The 22,096-nt window shown below is 36.1% G+C and overlaps 1 protein-coding gene across 2 annotated transcripts in view; it reads right to left on the reverse strand.

Moving 5' to 3' along the window:
• LOC113052916 (protein TANC1-like) overlaps nt 1-22,096 on the reverse strand; it is a 139,064-nt gene that overhangs the window by 43,334 nt on the left and 73,634 nt on the right. For both annotated transcript variants that reach the window (XM_026217394.1, XM_026217395.1), the window contains exons 7-10: nt 19,358-19,627; nt 7,569-7,688; nt 6,120-6,401; nt 5,044-5,195 (exon numbers count right to left, since the gene is read on the reverse strand). In XM_026217394.1, coding sequence (XP_026073179.1) covers nt 5,044-5,195; nt 6,120-6,401; nt 7,569-7,688; nt 19,358-19,627 — 824 coding nt within the window. The remainder of the gene's footprint in view (nt 1-5,043; nt 5,196-6,119; nt 6,402-7,568; nt 7,689-19,357; nt 19,628-22,096) is intronic.

A 22,096-nucleotide genomic window follows, 5' to 3' on the forward strand; every position in this document is an offset into this window, starting at 1 on the left:
CGAAATGTCCAGTGAGTAGCACTAAAACATGCTTTCAATACGTGAGCCTGGCACTTTTTTTCCCCCACTGATAAAACTACTTAATATTGTGTTTTTATTACGCTGCTTCAGGCACATATTGTGGCGGTCCATAATTCAAATATCCGGGGAGTGTCGCTAAAGGTTAATGATCTATTGTGTTGGAAATATGCCCTACTACACCAAACTCAACCCTAAACCTACCCGATAGTGTTAACAAATGCAAAACTGATATAAAAATGCATTTGTTGATGCAACCGTGCTGCTAACTTATACGCAGTTTTAAACTGATTTGACAAAGCATAGTTTTCATGGGATTCATACCGGAGCTTTCAAGTGCAACTCCATACTGCATGATCTACCGATTAAACCTACCGAATATGAAAACCCATACATATGAAGCTGGATATGTGGCACTAACGTTCAAAAGTATCAGTTTTGAAATCTCGCAGCATGTTAAAATTGTCTTGAAAATAGAACATAATATTCCTCAAGCAATTAAGCAAAAATTAGGCTTTATGAAAAAAGGGGAAAAAAATGTTGGAGTTTAAATGCCACTAGTCTTTATTTCAACTGGAAAGCTATTATTATGCATAGGTAAGTTTTTTTCAGTTTTGAAGAAATTTATTTAGTGGGACGCATTTCCAATGTTGGCCAAAATAAAATTATAAAATACAATAATGTTGCAATTGTTGGAAAATTAAGCATAATGTATGTTTTTACAGTTTAAAGTGTTAGTTCACCCAAAAATGAAAATTAGGCTGTGTTTTACTCACCCCCGAGGTATCCTAGGTGTATATGACTGTCTTCTTTCAGACGAATCAAGTCGGAGTTATTTTAAAAATCGTCATTGATCTTTCAAGCTCTATCGTTGCAGTCAGCAGGTGTTGCATTGCTTCAGTCCAAAAGAATCAATGTGTTTTTTTAAGAAAAATATCCATATTCAAAATGTAATAATCACTTGAATCTAGCTTGCACTCACTGAATGAGGTATGAGCTCATCATGTGCCGGTGAGTCTTGTGAAAACCAAAGTCTGTTTATACAGGATCAAAATAAGCAAAGTATCCTTATTTCATTAAAGGAAAACCAGTCTCCTCTTTGGCTTTTATCGAAATCCTCCGATATTCTTCTACAAATCCTAGTTTTGTACTTCTAATTAGTGGCCGTTGTTTTGTTTTGATCTCTCCGCTGCGTTTCCTCATGCGTCACTTCTGAGCTGTGAATGTGTAATTCCCCCAGAGCTGCTTCTGTTTACAAAAGTGAGCGCAAGCTAGTTTCAAGTGATTATAACAATTTGAATATAGCTCTTTTTTTTTTACAAAACTCTTTGTTCACTCCCCAGAGCGGTGTAAGACACTTTTTTTTTTTAATGGAAGGGTGCTTTTTATTTCACGTCTTTTGGACTGAAGCAATGCAACACCTACTGACTGCAATGATAGAGCTTAAAAGATCATACAACATTTTTAATATAACGCCAAATGGATTCGTCTGGGGTGAGTAAAAACGGTATTTTTGTATTAACAAAGCCCTTGGCAATAAATCCTGTAGCTCATTTGCATAATGTTTAGTGTGACTGCACCATTAGAACTAGATGAAGAACGTTACACAAAACAATTTTCAAAAAGCTGGATCAATATGGAGGAGGTCATTGCACCAGAACTAGTTTAGTTACTCAGAGATTTAATGCAGAGGTCGTGACTTCAGCAAGAGCAGAAGAAAGCAGGTCTTTGGGTTCATGGCATCTCAACTTCAGTGCTCTGCATTTCAAAAGGGTGAAACCCGGCGTTCCAAACAACAGCGCTGGCATCGCTCCAGTCCCTCCTCTATGAACTTCAAAAGCAGAAGCAGACATATTGAAGCAACGCACATCCTAAGAAACACAAGCTGCCATCGCCGGGATTCTCTCGCTTCACACAACCAACACTAATGAGGATCCTGAGACTGCATTCACACTGCAGGATCTGCTTCACAGTTATGATATTTTTCCATATTAGTGATTCTTTTCAATCAACGGAATAAGATGACCTTCCCCACATGATCAACAGACGAGGGACGCAAATAAATCTGCTCGGATCTGTCTGATGGGGACTGATGAATTGGCTTCCTTTGAATTCATCAGTGTTAATTTGAACTGAATTTGCCAAAAAAAAAATACATATTTGAACTGTAATGATGGGAAGAGGAATTACAGCACTGAAATTCAACACAGGTAATGCATTATGGGAAATCAAGTGTCTTCCACAAGTTAATTTCAAATAAAGTTTTATATACACTATCACTGAAAAGTTTGAGTTTTTGAAAAAAAATTATACTTTTAATCATCAAGGATGCATTAAATTGGACAAAAATAAGCGTAAATACTATATAACTTTATAATATATTACAAAATATTTATATTTCAAATAAATACTGTTCTTTTGAACTTTATATTTATCAAGAATCCTGAATAAAATAAAAGCGTCATCGTTTCCACAAAAATATTAAGCAGCACAAAACATTAGCATATTATTCTGATTTCTGAAGATAGTGTGACACTGAAGACTGGAGTAATGATGCTGAAAATACAGCTTTGCATCATAGGAATAAATTACATTTTATAATATATTCAAACAGAAAACGTGTTGTTTTAAATTGTAATAATTTTTCACAATACTATTGATTTTACTGTATTTTTGATCAAATAAATGCAGCCTTGGTGAGCAGAAGAGACTTGAAAATCTATCAATATTAATCAGTGCTCAATGCTGGTGTGCAGATCTCAACACTTGTGTTGCTGTTTGCACAAATCTGTGCCAGAAGTCTGTGATAACAAGCTGTAAATGAGACCTGAAACACAGACACAAAGCAACACCTGACTGATTCTGCATCCTCCACCATAAACATGTCAGTCTGAGGGGAAATAGATCATAAGACTGCAGCATGGGTCCTCCATTAAAACTGTGACATCACCACATATTCATCTCAGTCCATTAGCAGCCTTGTGTGCTCTTCATACAAGACACATGAACACGAGTCAGTCTACGCCAAAACAAGCTGCATGTCTGTCTGAGGCCGTCTGCAAAGAAACAAATCCCCAAATCTATCTGAAAGCAAAAAACAATATTTAATTACCAGTTAGTCTGGTCTTTGCAATGCGCACGGAGAAACTTTGGTCTAATAAACAGACAATATGCTAGTAACATGCATGCTGGTTAATAGAGAGATCTGGTCCTTAAAATTTAGAGATCAAATAAAGAAATTGGATACACTGTCTCTGTTTTAGTCCACTTGTTGAGGAATATTATTGTCCAGCTATAGTCTGATAAATCCAACTATAACAAATTAATATATTTTAAATATTAACTTTATAAACTTAAATGATACAATGTTATTGTGAAAGCACTATATAAATAAATGTGACGATGTGAAAAAGCATTCTAGAAGGCCACTCACATTTAGTATTCTCATTAAAAAAATACGTTGCGTGCAAAACATTGATGCAAAAATTTAGTAGACGGATTGAAGCACCTGGTTTTCTTTGAGATGCTCTTAAAAACATTCAGTTGACTTTTATTCCATCTTCGGTCACAAAGGAAGCCCAATAATTTTAAACGCATCAATATTCATTGATGTTAAAATTAGTTTTTAAATTAACTGTATATAGAAAAATATACTGTATGTAGAAAAAAGGCAAACTATGAAAAACCCACCCAGGTAATCAAAGAAATAATCAACATATGCATCTTACATAAGGCACAGGTGTCCACACAGTTTATCTACTAATCAACAATCAATGCTGGAATGTGTCCGATCATCAAGACCTGAACCAGGAAGTTGGTCACCAGATGACACGGTAACCAGTTAAACTGTAACACCGGAGAGCGCCAAGATGTGTTCCTCTGAGGTGCTCGCGCATCGCAGTTGTGCTGCCGTGGTACACCATGTCGGTTTTGCAAAGGGAACAAAGGGCCATTTTATTTGTCCTCTGTTTAAAGTATTCACATACTTTTGATAACAGTGGTCTCTGTTTTTGTGATAGAATGCAACTTTCTCCATTCCCAGTATGCCGTTACGCAAGATGTAAACAAACAGTGTGGATGTGCACATCGATGCTGCAGTATCGATATAACGATACTCAGAAGCTTCTATTTTGGTATCGATATTTTCTGCAAAGTATCGATACTCAATTATATTTAGAATTTCTTTATAACTAAATGTTCTAAGCAGTGTGTGCAGGCCAATCGGGATGGTGTGTGTATGATATAAAAAGAAAAGGTCTCGCGGACGTGGTGGTATGACGTTAACACCGATTGGTCTGCGGCTGCACGCAGTGCAATGTGCCATTCACCATCACAACACGGCATGCACGGTCGCGACTTGCGTGAAAGTTAACTGCAGTACCGCCGCTCCCTATATGCAGAATACACAGTCTGCATAGGGCACCAAATCCCAGAGGGGGCACCATCCCAGTTGCTCAAAAAAAAAAAGAAATCCTGCACCATTCTCCCATCTGCGCTCGCAACCGCTCGCACCTCATGTTTGCGGCTGAATGTTCATAATTGATGGATGGACATCTATGCCTGGGTAAAGGGCTCACATGGGCTCAAACACTAATTTGAAGCTCAACAGCATTTGAGGAGAATATTAAATATATATTAAAATAAATTATAAAACATTTAGGTAAAAATCAGGCCTGTCAATATATATATATATATATATATAATTTTGAAAAATCACATACACTTTTAAAATTCTAAGCAGTATCGATACCGGTATCGGTATCGTTAAAATTGTATATTGTATATTGTATAAAATTGTATCGTTAAAAATATCGGTATCGTATCGCATGGAAAAAAATTGGTATCGCCCATCCTTAAGTGTGACGCATCGACGTGTATTTTTGTAGTCGACATCATCGATGACGTCGACGCGACGTTGCAGCACTATGATGCAGTGCTACATTTCCCTAAATCTGATGAAGAAACAAACTCATCTACATCTTGGATGGCCTGAGGCTGAGCATCATGAGAAGTGTGTGCATGTACCTTGGCAGCCAGGCGTGTGACGGCCTCCTCGCGGCGCCGCTGTAGCTCAGGTGTGTCGGGACAGCTGCTGGATCGCAGGGTGTTGGTGGTGCTGGGTGAAGGGGTCGGCTGAGGCGGCTGACTCAGAGGCAGATCTGAACTCAGCTCCCCATCTGGACATATCCACATGAACACAAATATCACCAGCTGCTGGGATTCTACTGAGACTATCTTTGAATATACAAGCATCAAAGCCCTTTTCCTCTCAATTATGCATGCATGTCAATATTTAAACATGCAATTTAATGTTTCTTGCATTTAAAAATTAAATGCACAAATGTTAATTAGATACAAAAATCTAATATGAACTAAAGATTTTTATTTGTTTTTTTATTTATTTATTTCAGAACTTTGGAGTCCGATTTTTTTATATATATATAAAATGATTCTATTCAGCAAGGACATTTTAAATTGATCAAGCGTGACAGAGAATATATATGTAATGTTACAATAGATTTCTATTACAAATAAATGCTGTTCAGTTGATATTTCTGTTCATAAGAAATGATCACAAAACAATGTTTTTGCAAAAAAATGAAGCACACAAATGTTTTCAACATTGATAAATGTTTCTTGAGCAGTAAATCAGTATATCAGAATGATTTCTGAAGATCATGTGACACTGAAGACAGGAGGAATGATGCTGAAAATACAGCTGTGCATCACCGAAATAAATTACAGTTTAACAGATATTCAATTCGAAAGCGGTTATTAAAAATTGTAAAAATATTTAACATTACAGTTTTTATGTATATTTACAGTATTTATGATCAAATAAATGCAGCCTTGGTGAGCAAAAGAATGCATTAATAACTCTTACCGACTACAAACTTTTGACTCTCATTTTTTGAATTTAGTGAATGCATAAGAAAACTGGAAAATTGTTCATAAAACCATTCTTTTTTAACAAATCTTCGATGCAACAATTAACATAGAATGATTTGATGAACATTTTACACAAGCCTTCGCTCTCATTGTGTCTCATGCCTCTCATTCCAGATTCAGTCACGTGTTGAGAAACAGTGTACCAAACTCACTTTTGGGAGATGCGCTCGGGCTGTTGGATGCGATCTGTCGCATGCGGCCGCCATGGCAACTGAGGGCCACCAGGCGGGAGATGATGGCCGTTTTGCCGAAGCCAACATTGCCTACAATGATGGACCCTAGGCTCTCGCCCGATTCGCTGGGCCTCAGGTCATCCTCCAGCTGCTGGAACAGCCAATCACGGCCCACGAACACAGAGTCAGTGGTGATGCTGGGAACCTCAAACAGCAGCGGCTTGAGCATGATGTCAGTGGGCTTGTACGGAGCAAAGCGGGCTGCAAAAGACAAAAAACACACATGCAAACAAATCAAACAGAACTTGTTTAGAGTTTAAGCTTAGATTTATAGGAATAAAGTAATACTTAACAATAAAGCTATTTTACTTCAGAAATTGTGATAAAAGATTGTAAAGTATGCTTTAAACACCTTCAGCATCACCCCAGAGTGAGTTTTTATTGTGCACGGGACAAAATATGTGTGAATAATTCAAAAAGTCATAATTGGATGCTGGAATATAGTGCTGTGACATTAAATCACAGACTTTCATCACTTTTAGGAGCTGTGAATATAAATAAACACGGCTGTGTTATTTGGATTTAAATATTTTTATCATATTAAATCTATAACATAAAATAAATATATTGTGCTTGAAAAGTAGCTTTTTTGGGTTAATCTCACAAAGGACAAAGAGAAAAAATATTAATTGAATTTTGCATAAACGTCATATAAAATATTGAAGAGCATTTTAAATCTTCTCTGGATTTTTTTTTTTAGAAATAAGATATAATATTTAATAGTTCTGCTGCTGATCATGCTTAAATATGACTTCAATAAAATACTGACATGTACAGTACAAAGAGTGATATTAACTATGTGTACACAAATAAACATGTCAGTACTGCATTTCAGATTAAACTGACTCTCTACCCTCAGACTCCTGAGACATGGGCTGCAGAAATGAGCTGATCAATCTCTGCTGCCACTGGCTGTGATTGAATCAAACCTCTGATGTTCCTCATTATTTATCAGAACAAGATCAGAAAAACAGCTCAACACTGACACACACACACACACACACACACACACATCAGCTCGACCCTGCAGCATTTATATTAGAGAAAGAGACAGATAAACAGAGAGGACAACATTTAAACACACACCTACATGTTTAATACCCTTAAAGAAAATCTAAAGATGATTTAAGAAGATGATGATTTTTTACATAAAGAAAATTAAGCTCAATTTAAACTTTTTTTTTTTCGCAAGAATTTGAGGTGAAAATATCATGCAAATTATACCAGACTAACAAAAAATATTTAATATTTAAATGAATATTTTCTTTATGCTTTTTAGGGGGTTGGGATGTTTCATGAGGTTCCTGCATCATTAAAGAGCAAAACTAAGCACATAGACACAACTGCATGATGGGATTGAGGATGTACCTTTGTCGTGAGGAGCTCTGCCCCCGGTGTTGTGCCAGGGCAGGCGGATGGACGTACGCAGGGGGGTGTTTCTCTGGTCATCAAGATAGCTCAGATCCTCCAGCTTAGTGGAGCTCGTCGCTGCACGAAACAGAGAAAAACAGGAGCTTTGCATTATGGGTAGAATCAATGCATAACAATAAGATCAAGATCAAGCGTTCAGTAGTGCTATCTTAGTCTTTTTTATTATCTACTGTATATGTATATATATGTATATATATATATATATATATATATATATATATATATATATATATATATATATATATATATATATATATATATATATATATATATATATATATATATACACACACACACACACCATTATACATATATTTTTATTTTATGCTTTTATTTTAATTAAGTTTCAGCGATTATTTGCATGCTTTTTTAATACTTCTTTTTTATTTATTTTTTCAATTTTAGTAATTTTATTACTTAAACTATTTTAGTTAGTTGCCAAAGCCCTTTTTTTAAATTTGGTATATATGTCATTTTTATCTGTTATAATATAAAAAGATTATAAAAAGATTCTTTAAATGATTGAGATTTGAAAACTTTTTATTAGTTCTAGTTAACAATAACAAGTAGTAAAATCATGAGCCCTGCTTTTTAAAAGTGACCACTAGTGGAAAAACTGAACTGTAATAATTGCTTAATTTCTTAAAAAAAAAAAAAAAATCTATATTTAGCTTAATTTTTATTTGATTTTTTTAAATTTGATATCAGTTTTAGTAATTTTAGTACCTCGACATAAGCTATTTCAGTTAGTTTCCAAAGTAATATTTCTATTTCTAATAAAAAAAGATTTTAAGCATTATTTCAAAGGCCAAACATTTATTTATTTACTTGGTAACTGAGATTTGAAAACTATTTTTTTTAGTTTTAGTTAAGTAGTGAAATCAACGGCTCTGCCATTTATACAGTCTTGTTCAAAATAATAGCAGTACAATGTGACTAACCAGAATAATCAAGGTTTTTCGTATATTTTTTTATTGCTACGTGGCAAACAAGTTACCAGTAGGTTCAGTAGATTCTCAGAAAACAAATGAGACCCAGCATTCATGATATGCACGCTCTTAAGGCTGTGCAATTGGGCAATTAGTTGAATTAGTTGAAAGGGGTGTGTTCAAAAAAATAGCAGTGTGGCATTCAATCACTGAGGTCATCAATTTTGTGAAGAAACGGGTGTGAATCAGGTGGCCCCTATTTAAGGATGAAGCCAACACTTGTTGAACATGCATTTGAAAGCTGAGGAAAATGGGTCGTTCAAGACATTGTTCAGAAGAACAGCGTACTTTGATTAAAAAGTTGATTAGAGAGGGGAAAACCTATAAAGAGGTGCAAAAAATGATAGGCTGTTCAGCTAAAATGATCTCCAATGCCTTAAAATGGAGAGCAAAACCAGAGAGACGTGGAAGAAAACGGAAGACAACCATCAAAATGGATAGAAGAATAACCAGAATGGCAAAGGCTCAGCCAATGATCACCTCCAGGATGATCAAAGACAGTCTGGAGTTACCTGTAAGTACTGTGACAGTTAGAAGACGTCTGTGTGAAGCTAATCTATTTTCAAGAATCCCCCGCAAAGTCCCTCTGTTATAAAAAAGGCATGTGCAGAAGAGGTTACAATTTGCCAAAGAACACATCAACTGGCCTAAAGAGAAATGGAGGAACATTTTGTGGACTGATGAGAGTAAAATTGTTCTTTTGGGGTCCAAGGGCCACAGGCAGTTTGTGAGACGACCCCCAAACTCTGAATTCAAGCCACAGTACACAGTGAAGACAGTGAAGCATGGAGGTGCAAGCATCATGATATGGGCATGTTTCTCCTACTATGGTGTTGGGCCTATTTATCGCATACCAGGGATCATGGATCAGTTTGCATATGTTAAAATACTTGAAGAGGTCATGTTGCCCTATGCTGAAGAGGACATGCCCTTGAAATGGTTGTTTCAACAAGACAATGACCCAAAACACACTAGTAAACGGGCAAAGTCTTGGTTCCAAACCAACAAAATTAATGTTATGGAGTGGCCAGCCCAATCTCCAGACCTTAATCCAATTGAGAACTTGTGGGGTGATATCAAAAATGCTGTTTCTGAAGCAAAACCAAGAAATGTGAATGAATTGTGGAATGTTGTTAAAGAATCATGGAGTGGAATAACAGCTGAGAGGTGCCACAAGTTGGTTGACTCCATGCCACACAGATGTCAAGCAGTTTTAAAAAACTGTGGTCATACAACTAAATATTAGTTTAGTGATTCACAGGATTGCTAAATCCCAGAAAAAAAAATGTTTGTACAAAATAGTTTTGAGTTTGTACAGTCAAAGGTAGACACTGCTATTTTTTTGAACACACCCCTTTCAACTAATTGCCCAATTGCACAGCCTTAAGAGCGTGCATATCATGAATGCTGGGTCTCATTTGTTTTCTGACAATCTACTGAACCTACTGGTAACTTGTTTGCCACGTAGCAATAAAAAATATACTAAAAACCTTGATTATTCTGGTTAGTCACATTGTACTGCTATTATTTTGAACAAGACTGTAAGTGTCCACTAGCGACACCAAACTTAATTGCAATAATAACTGTTTTCAAACGGGTTTCCCTCTGTCTGATGTTAGAGGGAAAAATAAGACATATTGATGCCATATAAAGAGGATGAATGGAAAACAGATGCCAAAAGCAGTTCTCTTCAGATTCAGATCTGGGTTAAAGGTCTCTGAACGAAACGTGGAACTGTGGCGAAAGAACGATGACATCATCCCGAATGCAAACTACCAACAGCCAACGTGATTACCACAGTAAAGAATGAATGGGGAACAGAACCAGGTCACTGAGCAAACACACACACAGACAAACAATTAGAGACATTTCAAAAGTAATACAAACCATTTAAATCAAAGAGAAGTGAAAAACTCGAAAAAATGCCAAAACCAAATCCTGCGATATTTCACTTTTTTCAAGCTGTGTGTCAGAAACATGTCATTTCAGCGAACTGCCTCTAATGTGCATCCATGCATCACTACTGAAACTAATGCACCAGCAACCTGTTTGCTCTGAAACTTCTTTTCCCAGTCGCACCGAAGCTCTTGATACTCACAGACTGACGCGTTCTTCAGGCAAAGCAAATCTTTGCTTTCCTCTCTCTCTCTTCAGGGCACCTCCATGTTCATCCACCGCGCTTTCATTCGCATTCAACTGGTGAACGGCACCACGGACCGAGTCTCTCTCTCTGGCTTCACCGCATCGCTGAACACATCCACAAAGAATCAGCGAAAAATCACAACCGCAGCGCTGCACTCTGCAATCCCAATGAAAGAGTGGACGGAAAAAAGTAGAGAGATAAAACGGAGGAGGATAAAGAGGTCTCTATCTCTCCTCTCCTACACAGAGGCTGACTGCAGTTCGTCAGAGAAATAATCTATGATCCTCCCAGAGAAAATGATAGAAAGCTAATAAATCAGAGCTGAAGGAGAGTTTGGGCAGGAGGGAGACGGGTGACGGAGGGAGAAGCAGAGCGAGCGAGTGAGTGAGTGAACGAGTAAATCAGCTGCTCCCCTTTCTGATATCAGTGAACTGCTGTATTTCCCAATCACTTTCAGCTTTAAACAACCTCACTGTGTCACACGCAATACTACAGACTAGGGTTAGGCAAAAAATAAAATAGTCAGAATATCTGACCTTTTCAAAGTTTCGATTCATTTTATTTCATTTTTTACATTTAAATAGTCAACTTTCTAGTTAACAATCTAGTTAAAGAAAGTTCTATTCCAGGTTCACCACACATTAAGGTGTCAACATGGTGTAAATATAACACAAAATCACTTGTTAAATATCTTTGCAGAAGAGATGTATGAAATATGAAAGCATGTGTTGTAGAAACTTGTCTTAAACCTTCTCACTTTCACTTTATTTAACATGTCAAACGTTCAGAAATAAAACAAGAAAATTGCTTTAAAAAAAGTCAAATTAAAAATGACTACAAATTAATAAAGATACAATGGAGTTTCCGGTTGAGCAACTGCATCAGTATCATCCTTAGACTCGGACTCGGATTGATTAAGATAATTGATGCAATTTTTGTAACCTTATAGCATCTTTGTTTACAAGTAACCCTAATAGGTGTGGGATGGTCGGCTGAAATATATCGAACTGTTCAGATCGCCACGTTTGTCAAATAACACGTAAAACAAACTGGGTTCAGCTAATATGTGTTTCTGTTGATGGATGCGCATTCTGGCTACCCAGACATTACACCAACAGCGATGACAGATTTTTATTTTAACTACCACATTCCTATTCATGATCATTCTGATAGCATGTGAAGCCAGCATTAGTGAAAACAGGCCGAGACAATGGTAGCTTTAACATCATTAGCCTTACAGAGAGCCAAAGCTTTTTTAGAAAACAAAATATGATGCGTGATGCTTACTTTGTCTGGAGTCTGGACGTTTGCGCACGGCGCGCTGCTATCGATCCCTCTTTAAGAAGCAATCTTTGCATAACTCCAGTGCTGAACTGACCCTCGTTTGTGAGGCAGTCGAGACCGGCATAAAATGTAAGCACAAACGTATAGGACTTTTCTGTTTTTGTTCCACAACATTTACTTCGAAAATGAAATGTAACCACTGTGTCCTCAGCGGTTTATGGAGACTCCTATGTTCATTGGTGCATCCCAACACATGACATTTTGAATGGCTCTTTGGCGTTGACATTGTACCTCCATCAGCTACAGCAAGAGAACAGTAATGACGGACCGCAGCTTCTCACTTTTAGGGATATTTATATGCTAACAGGGCAGAGAGCGTCACAAATGGACAGGACTTTCCCTGAGTTTGACATCAAGGTAGTGAGAAATCTGGAACTGCTAGTGTGGAGAGACTGACAAAACTCCATCATTGGGAGAAACCAGGCTTTGTCGGGGGTCTCTGTGGTCTAAAAGATATTTAGATTGACAGGGACAACATACGTCCGTCAACGTCTTCTCTTATAAAAGGGCACATTGGCTGCAATTTGGAGAAGGTTTTTAAACGTTTGTGTTGCAGAACCGATTGCTGTCAAATGTCTATAAAGTTGTTTTGCACATTTACAGTCAGCCAGTTCCTATAACTGAACTAAAGCCAGTTCTAAGCAGCCAAAACCTTCACCCATGTGTTATCCGTTTGTCAACAGCACTCATGAATGATGGCGTTTCACAACTCTGAGTCCTGGGGGTCTGGCTGTGTGTTTGTAAGATCGATTAGCGTCATCCCAACGGTGCAGTGAAGGAGCATCTCAACATGAATCAAGAGTGTTAGCTAACATCACCCGCTTCAAAAGGCCCACTCATCTGACCTCATGAATATTCAAGCCATGACATCATCTGAGTTTTGCATATTCATCGGTGGGGTCCTTTATTTAAGTAAACAGACAGCAGATTACTCGGCGAACGCAGGGGAATAAAACAAAATCTGTCCAGTCTGCTCCTAAACCTGAACTGATTAGGTTTCTCTCTCAACAAGGTTTAGCTCTGCCACTGAGGAATGATTGTCTGCGCATCAGCCATTTGCACTGGAGCTCACACACACACACACACACACACACACACATGCATGCAGATGTACATCAGACATCAGATACACACTGCTGCTTTGACAGGTGGAGTCACTAGGAAAACTATACTGATAAAGTACATTTGAGATTCAGTCTTTGGTTCTGTGTAAATGAAATGCTGTATCAGAGACCCTCGTTGTCTAGGAGCATCTTTTCACCCACGTCTCTGTCGGACGATATTTAAATATGTACAGTATCGGTCTACTGTACTTTTCTTGGCTCCCTGTAAAACCACATTTATTGATGTTATTTTCCTACAATTAAATGAAGACAAGACTGAAGTTATTTGAGAAAGATATGGTTAAAAGCCACTGGTCATTCCCTAACGATTCATGTGGTTATGTGAGGAATTTGGGAGTAATTATTGATTCCTGAAAACTGTCTTGGCCAGTGTTGAAAAAACATCTCTTTTTCAGTTAATTAAAATGAGGGAACTAATTAGCACTAACCCATTATTTACTAAAGCAAGGGAATGAATTGATACAAGGCAACAATATACTAAAAACAGGAAACAAATGTGACAATGAAGCACAAAAAAATCAGTCTTCAGTTGCACAGGTATGTTTTTAATATATTTGTAGCAAAAGTAAAAAATTACACTGTATGAGTTTTCTTTTATGCCAAAAATCATTAAGATAAAGTAAAGATCATGTTCCATGAAGATATTTTGTAAATGTCCTACTGTAAATATATAAAATAATAATTGTTGATTAGTAATATGCATTGCTAAGAGCTTCATTTGGACAACTTTAAAGATGATTTTCTCAATATTTCGATTTTTTTGCACCCTTAGATTCCAAAATTCCAAATTTTCAAACAGTTGTATCTCGGCCAAATATTGTCGGATCCTAACAAACCATACATCAATGGAAAAATGATTTATTCAGAATAATTGACACTTAAGACTGGTTTTGTGGTCCAGGGTCACATATGAGTAGGCTACAATTTGGCCACCATTTACAAAAACGAAGGAAACATCTTAATTTGTTGCCACAATATAGATACAGTATTTTTTTTTTTTACATATTTCATAGCGTCATACTATATAATTAAATGTGACTTGATTTCTTCTACTCAGAGCTTCAGCTTTAAAGAAGTACTGAAAAAAAAGCATGACAGGAGAAATGTTAGATGTTTCTTTTCCCATTCCTGAATGTGTTTAGATACTGATTTTTAAAGAAACTATCATCCGCCATGTGTGGAAAGATCTGCACAAAATATTCCTAGTTTCTATAAGCACTGTTTTAGACACTGTTATCATGTCTGCTGCTTCAGTGCTTGTTTTGCAGAAGGTAAGCACACTTGGCGTTCTGCAGACGTGCCCTGCTGTGTGAAAATACACTTATAGATTTATGTCCGTTATATTTGGAGGCTAACTGGTATTGAGATGGCAATTGAAGTGAGTCAAACGACCTCCTTCAAGAGCAGACACGACAGAGCATGCCGTTATCTGACAGCACGTCCAGCTGCAGTGTGCTCATCCTGTAAAAGACTTTATTTTTCATTTTCCATATTAAATAGCAAATCGGCTTAATTAGTTTGAGCGCTATGCTTTCTGGAGTCTAATTAAACTCATGCAGCGCCGCCAGTTGGTGTGTGTATTCTCTGTTTAAGCTCATTAGCACTGTTTGCAAAAGCGAGAATCACTGACTATTGCTCATACGAGAGGTTACAGGGTTTCTACAACAGCCGATGCTAAATATTAGACTTGGGCTTTTCTCTAAGACTTAGGATTTTCTTTTAGGATGCATTAAATTGAACAAAAATGACAATTTCAAATAAATGTTGTTCTCTAAACTTTCTACTCAAAGAATCCCACAAAAATATGAATTGGTTTTTTAACACTGATATATTAGAATGATTTCTGAAGATCATGTGACACTGAAGACTGGAGTAATGATGCTGAAAATACAGCGGAGCATCACAGAAATAAATTACAGTTTACAATACATTTACATAGAAAACAGTTATTTTGAACTGTAAAAAATATATTTTACAATATTAAAATTTTTACTGCATTTTTGATCAAATAAATGCAGCCTCGGTGAGCAGAAAAGACTTCTTTCAGAAACATTAAAAATCTTGCTATCCTAAAATTATTCAGTCTTATGATCTAAAATGGCTCAGAGAAATAATCGTAATAAACGAACAGCAATCAATCATTGATTCGTTTTAAATGGACAGTTTTGAACTGACTCACTGAATCAAACTTACCAATTCCAGAACTGTTTCTACAACTGAAGCTTCAATCAGAGACACGAAAACTGTTTCTTAAGCTATAAACACACTCCACACAAGCACACAAAGACAGATGAAAATGTTAAGTCATTATACAGCACGTGCACTAACCTGCTGAACAGACTTATCATGCATTAGAGCCCGACTGTGGCGGTAAAAAACTTCCGTCTCAAGGGAAGATGCAAACCAGATGTGCTATTATTCAGGGAATAAACTGGTACCTGTTAATGCTGACAGCTTAATTAATTTTAACTAACTTGCACAGCAACATTCTTTTCAAATTTGCTTGAGCTGAAAGACAAAAATGACAGCAGAAGCAATGAAGTGTGACTATATTGCCAAACTTTACATTAGATAAATGCATTTTGTACACAAACTCAAGTTCTCATCTGTAAGATAAAAAAATCACATGCAAAAAACAAAACAAAACATTTGCACATGCTGCAACATATCTGAGATTTCTGCTGGATAGACACGGGTGAGATTTTCTGAGCGGTTGAAATGGGGTCTTTGTTTTCTACGAGAGCGAGAGACAGAGAGTTCAGTGTGGTCTTAATGAGCTGTCCAGTTAATGGATCGGTTGCCTGGACACAAATGAAGTCTCAGAAATTAAATGCAATGATTATTCACTGAGGTGGAGAATCCCAGACAGACTGAAGACTAAAGCGGCAGCATCTCCACTGACAGAACCATTTACTCCACAACACAAACATGGATGATGACTTTCCAAACTGGATGCTGTCAACCTCCAAAAAGGAAAATAAATGAGATTAAAATGGACCAAGATATATAGATCAACGATTAAAATACAGTGCGGATGGAATTTAAAAACTTCCAGGGAACTGTTAATTGGTTCAACCAATTCAGCTCAACAGAACAACGTGTTTACAAATGACTCATTTGAGCTGATTTGTTACCTGGTTCAAACAACTGAAAAGAAATGAGTCAAAAGAATCATTCGTTCACAAACCAAATACCACTATGGCTTGTGACTCCAAATATAAGCAGCATATAGTGGACAAAATATTAAATCAGACAAATTTGTTAATTAATAATTGTTTTTGATTTTTGATTTGTTACTTGGTTCAAACAACTGAAAATAACAACTTGTGCAAATTTTAATAACTTATGTTGATTAGTCAACTGCGTTGATTATTTGAAAGTAATCAATTCAAAAGAACAGTTCATTCAGAAATGAATCAATGAGGATGATTTAGAAACTGGTTTAGCTAATGAATTAAAAAGAATCAACAAAAAAAAAGAACAATTGATTCAGTTAGTTCATGAATCACTTAGATTGATTCATTAACTGCTTAACTGGTTCAACCAACTGCTGCAATGTGCAATGTGTTTTGCACACATACACACACACACATTTGCTTCAGAAAATACATTAAACAAAGTTCACTACATGCATGTTTGGAAAAGTGCTCTATCATGCTGTTTTAGAAAACAGTAAGCATCCCGTTGAGTGTGTCTCACTCTCTGGTTCATTTACATAAATTCGGCACACATCCAAAGTGTGCAAAGCAAGTGGAGACTGTGAGACACTGCGTCCCGTACCTGTCCTCCGAGAGCCTCATCTAATGATGCATCATCTAATGATGCTCCACGAAAACCAACAGCAATCCAGCAGCAGAACTATGATTGACTATCATTACGCCAGGAGTCAAACAAGCTAATCAGATGGATCGAGAGGGTTTAGGAAATATCTGAATGAATGAGTGAATGAGGACTGTAGATTCGATCAATCAGAATGGCATATTACAATACTCAGACAGTCTTTACTGAAGCACTGGATCTACAATCAATCAATGCTGAGTGCCATTTGAATCAATCTAATGATTCATTACTGATTGAATCATTCAGACTGGTTCTGCACTATTTCAAAACAAACCAAAAACTATTTCAAGCAAACCAAAAACTATTATGTTGAATTTAAGAGTTAAAACAATATGGCAACAGGTTGTTCATATTACAATGCGTAGTTCAAGATATATTTTCAGAAGAGGGCTTTGATAATACTTTTAATAATTAAATTAAATGTAAAAAAAAAGAAAATAAATAAGAGGAGAGCTTTAATGGTACTTAAAATAAAATAAAATTCAATTCACTTAATTTAAATAAAATAAAAAACTCTGCAACCCAATATTTTTAGAGGAAAGCTTTCTTTTTAACATACATAAAAGCAATAAATACTTTTTAAATTAATTTAAAAAAAAAAAGTTTTTGCAACCAAAATTATTTTAGAGGAAAGCTTACTTTTCTACAAAAACAGAAATACTTAAAAAATAATAATAATTCAATTAAATGAAAATAAATTATGCAACCAAATATATTTTGATAAAATAATAATTAACGGAGATATTACAGTTTTATAATCTTTAAGCAGAATATAAATTGGAAGCGGAATCTTAAAATTCCCCAGTTGCCATCTGTGGCTGAATTGTGTGTGTGTGTGTGTGTGTGTGTGTGTGTGTGTGTGTGTGTGTGTGCAGCTGTGACAGCAGTGAAGTTACAGATCTATCAATCGCTCTGTAAAGATTAATGCTGTATTCACCGAGGCCAAACAGAGTGTGAAATGAGTAAAAGCAAGCAGGTGTACAAAATGAAAATGCAAACACACACACACACACACACAGTCTAAAGAAAACCTACTCTAACCTTGACAACTGCACATGCATTATAATGCCAACTGGTTTTTATTGTTTCACCTCAACTCACTTAGTTTAATGACTGGCGGCTTTTTATGAGAAGTGTTTCTGGACTTTATCTTGCACAACGTACACACACATCACAATAAACCAGAACCAACACACACACACATTCATCTCTCACACAAACACCTCAACAGCTTCTGCACACTTCAAATCAAAATCTTCAAAAACATGGTTATGAAATCCATCAACAACACTTCAAGGTCACATCAAAATAAAATTATTATTAAGAATAATAGATAAAAAAAATATTGATTTCAGCCTTTTTTATGATCATTCAATTTGTGAGAATTGTGACATTATTTTCATAACAAGTCTGCCTTGAATTCTTATTACTACAATGCATAACTTTAAATATATAGAAACTGCCTTTAATTAACAAGCATTTAAATAAAACAGAGTAGAATTTCTATTTTTGTAGTTATTTCAGTGCAACTAATCAGTGCCTGGTAGATCTAATTCACATTTAAAAAAAAAAAATTCCTGGTCCTGTTCCTTTGAAAAAGACAACAACTTCTTAATACTTCATAACATTTGTATTGTGTATGTACTTAAATATGTAAATAAATTAAATTAAAATATGCAATTTTTTTGTTTTGAATAAAAATGTTCAATATAATCATTTTCTAATGGTTTATCATGTTGAATTTAAAGGTATTACAATGAATACTACCATGAAATATACAATTTAAAGCATATATATCAAATTACAGCAAAGAAAATTAGATTTCCTTGCATTACAGTAATGACAATTGTGTTTAATTGTCATGAAAGGAATGTCACAATGCGAAACCTTAATGGTCAAAAATGTCTTGTTTCTTTCTCGTTTCAGTGTGAAATACAATGCGTTTGTGTTAGATTCACCCGACGGACAGAGAAGTGGGAAAGATCACGTGACCATGTGAATAGACAACGACCAACACACACACACACACACACACACACACACACTCAACAGCTGCCTGATGTATCTGCTTCCTTAAGGAGCAACAGGAGAAAGAATGTGCTTCCCGATAATGAGCTGTTTTACAATCTACATCACACACACACACACTCTTGAAGTGGTGTGATGTCTTCCCATGAGTCTCTGCTCAGCTTCATTCCAGCGATCACGTGTCAGTCACCGCCTCAGGGATCACTAGACGATCCTGAAGGTGTGTGTTCTGCTGGTAAATGCATTGATTGCTCTTACCTGCCACTGAGTTCGGCCGAGGCATCATCAGACTGGACGAGTTCTGCATGTGATACAGGACAGGGCCCTCAGATTCTGTGGCTCCTGAAGTCTTCTTAGCCGTGGAGATGCTCCGTACCCCTGTCCCGGATGCTGACACTTCCTCCTCGGCCACCGGAGAGCACGTGTCTGGCCGCACATGCTGAGCGCAGCTCCTTACACTGCCCTCTTTACCCCACTCCAGACTGGAGCCGCTGCGCTCCTCATTCTCTGAAGAGCTGGTGACGGTGGCTGGAAGAGAGGGAACTGGATCACTGACACTGTGTGCACACATGATTCTGATGCATTCATTTAAACTGATTCTATTCAATTCAAATCAACAGTGTACACTAGATTTCTGACAAACAATATCACAGTCTTTCATCTTGTCTAGTTAGAGATACAACATATACTCTCTATTTTGAATTTACATGACATGTCTAATATGTAGCACTCACACACGCTCACACAAACACACGCTTACAGTGTGAAGATGCTTATGCATTGCATTCATGTCTGCATTATAAATTAGATGATCTCTATTTTGAGTGACAAGCGTGTCAGTATTTGGTCTCGTCTGCTGTAATGACAGCATCACTGGAGCCATATGAACTAAACCTGATGATCATGTTCTCCAGCATGATTTCAGATGATCCAAAGAGCATCAACAACATCTGACCATCTCTACAAAGACACACGATCGAAGCACTCATTTACTTACAAATACAACTAGGGAACACAATGAAACGATCACATTTTTTAGGTTTGCTTTTATGTCCCTGATTTTTCCAGGCATTCTTAAAAGCCCAGGGTTTTCGTGTCTTCTTCATAGTTTAAATGTTTAAAAATGTTCTTTCTGGGTTTAAATAAAAGAGAAGCAGCCAGATGTTGAATGCTAGTGTCAGATGTATCGGTGCACACGTGTCTCAGTGACTGCATCTAAACAGCTTTTCACAGCAGCATTACACTCTTTTCTTATTCATTCTGCAGATTCTTCACAAACTTTAAAGTCATGAGAGCATTCATCACATCCTAAGTGGACCAAACACACTCCTCTACATCAAGGAAACATGTTCTCTGATGTAAACAATTTAACGGTAAAAGACTGTAAAAATGTTACAGTAAAAACCTATTAACTGGTTAACGGTGAAAAACTGATTTCAGAACTTCAGAACTCAGTATATTAACATTAAATCAGCTGAATCAATAAATGTAGAACCAAAAATGCTGCTACTGTATTTTTTACAGTAAAATTCTGGCCATAAATTTTACTGCATTTTTTTCAGCAAGTCTGCTGCTTTCTCTCATCCTAAAACTCTGCGTTAAGAGTGCATTAAACACCAACTGAACCCATTTCTGTGTAACCTGTTCTTGCAAGGATGGCCTTTACAAACAATATATATATATTTATATATATATATATATATATATATATATATATATATATGCATATTTTCCCTACTTTTTAAATTCATATTTTTGTTAATACTACCAAATACTATCATGATGCATACTTACATCTTTACTTTACAAAATTAAATAAAAAAAATCTCACACACATACACACACACATATATATATAGAGAGAGATATTTAGCTTTTTATAAATATTTTATTTGCATATTTTCAATTTTCATTTTAAAGTTTTAGTAATCTATTGTGTTTTTGATATTTTTTGTAGTTTTTGTATATGTCTACAATATAGAATGTCTATAATTTACTGTATATTGTTGATTGTGTAAAATTGTCTATTGTGAGAAATGTGTATATTGTGTAAAATCTTCATATAGTTATTTATGTATATTGTTAATACATAACATTAATCTTGTGCTTGAGTCTCGTACCTAAGATTTTCACCATCGTTACACGTGTACACAATGTATGATAAAAAAAGAGATTTGAATGGATCTGTTATTTTTTATTTCAGTTTTAGCTTTAAGTTAAATTAAATAAATATTTGAAATGTTGCCTTGGCACCTAGGAGCATTAAAAGTTTTTTTTAATATATTTTTTTCAAGAAATGGAAACTTTGTTTTATGGTTTTAGTTTCCGTTAACTATAACAGTCCTGGTCCAGATTGGATGATGGTCATTTAAAGAGTTAGTTCACTCTCAAGTCATCCTAGGTGTATATTACTTTTATTTTATTTCTATTTTTTTAGATGAATCCAGTCGGAGTTATATTAAAAATAGTCTTTCAAGCTGTTTAATGGCAGTCAGCAGGTGTTGGAGTGCATCAGTCCAAAAGAAGTGAAATAAAAAGCGCCCATCCTTAATCAGAAGTGACGCATGTGGAAACGCAGCGGAGAGATTATAACAAAACAACGATTAGCAATTAGAAGTACAAAACGAGGATTTGTAAAGAAGAATGTCGGAGGATTTCGATATAAACCAAGAGGAGACTGGTTTTCCTTTGCTAAAGTAAGGAAACTTTTCTTCCTTTGCTCTTGTAAACAAACGTTGGTGTACAGCCGTTGGCGCAAGCTACATTAAAGTGATTATTATGATTTGAATATGGATATTTTTCTTACAAAAACACTACAGGAGGCCTTTGTTCACCCCATCAGAGCCGTGTAAGACACTTTTTTTTATTAAAGATGGGCGCAGGATCTTTTTATCTAACTTCTTTTGGACTGATGCACTACAACACAGGCTGACTGCCATTAAACAGCTTGAAAACTCAAAGACCATTTTTAATATAACTCCAACTGGATTCGTTTGA

This window comes from Carassius auratus, chromosome 34, assembly GCF_003368295.1.
Source record: "Carassius auratus strain Wakin chromosome 34, ASM336829v1, whole genome shotgun sequence".
Taxonomy (NCBI): domain Eukaryota; kingdom Metazoa; phylum Chordata; class Actinopteri; order Cypriniformes; family Cyprinidae; genus Carassius; species Carassius auratus.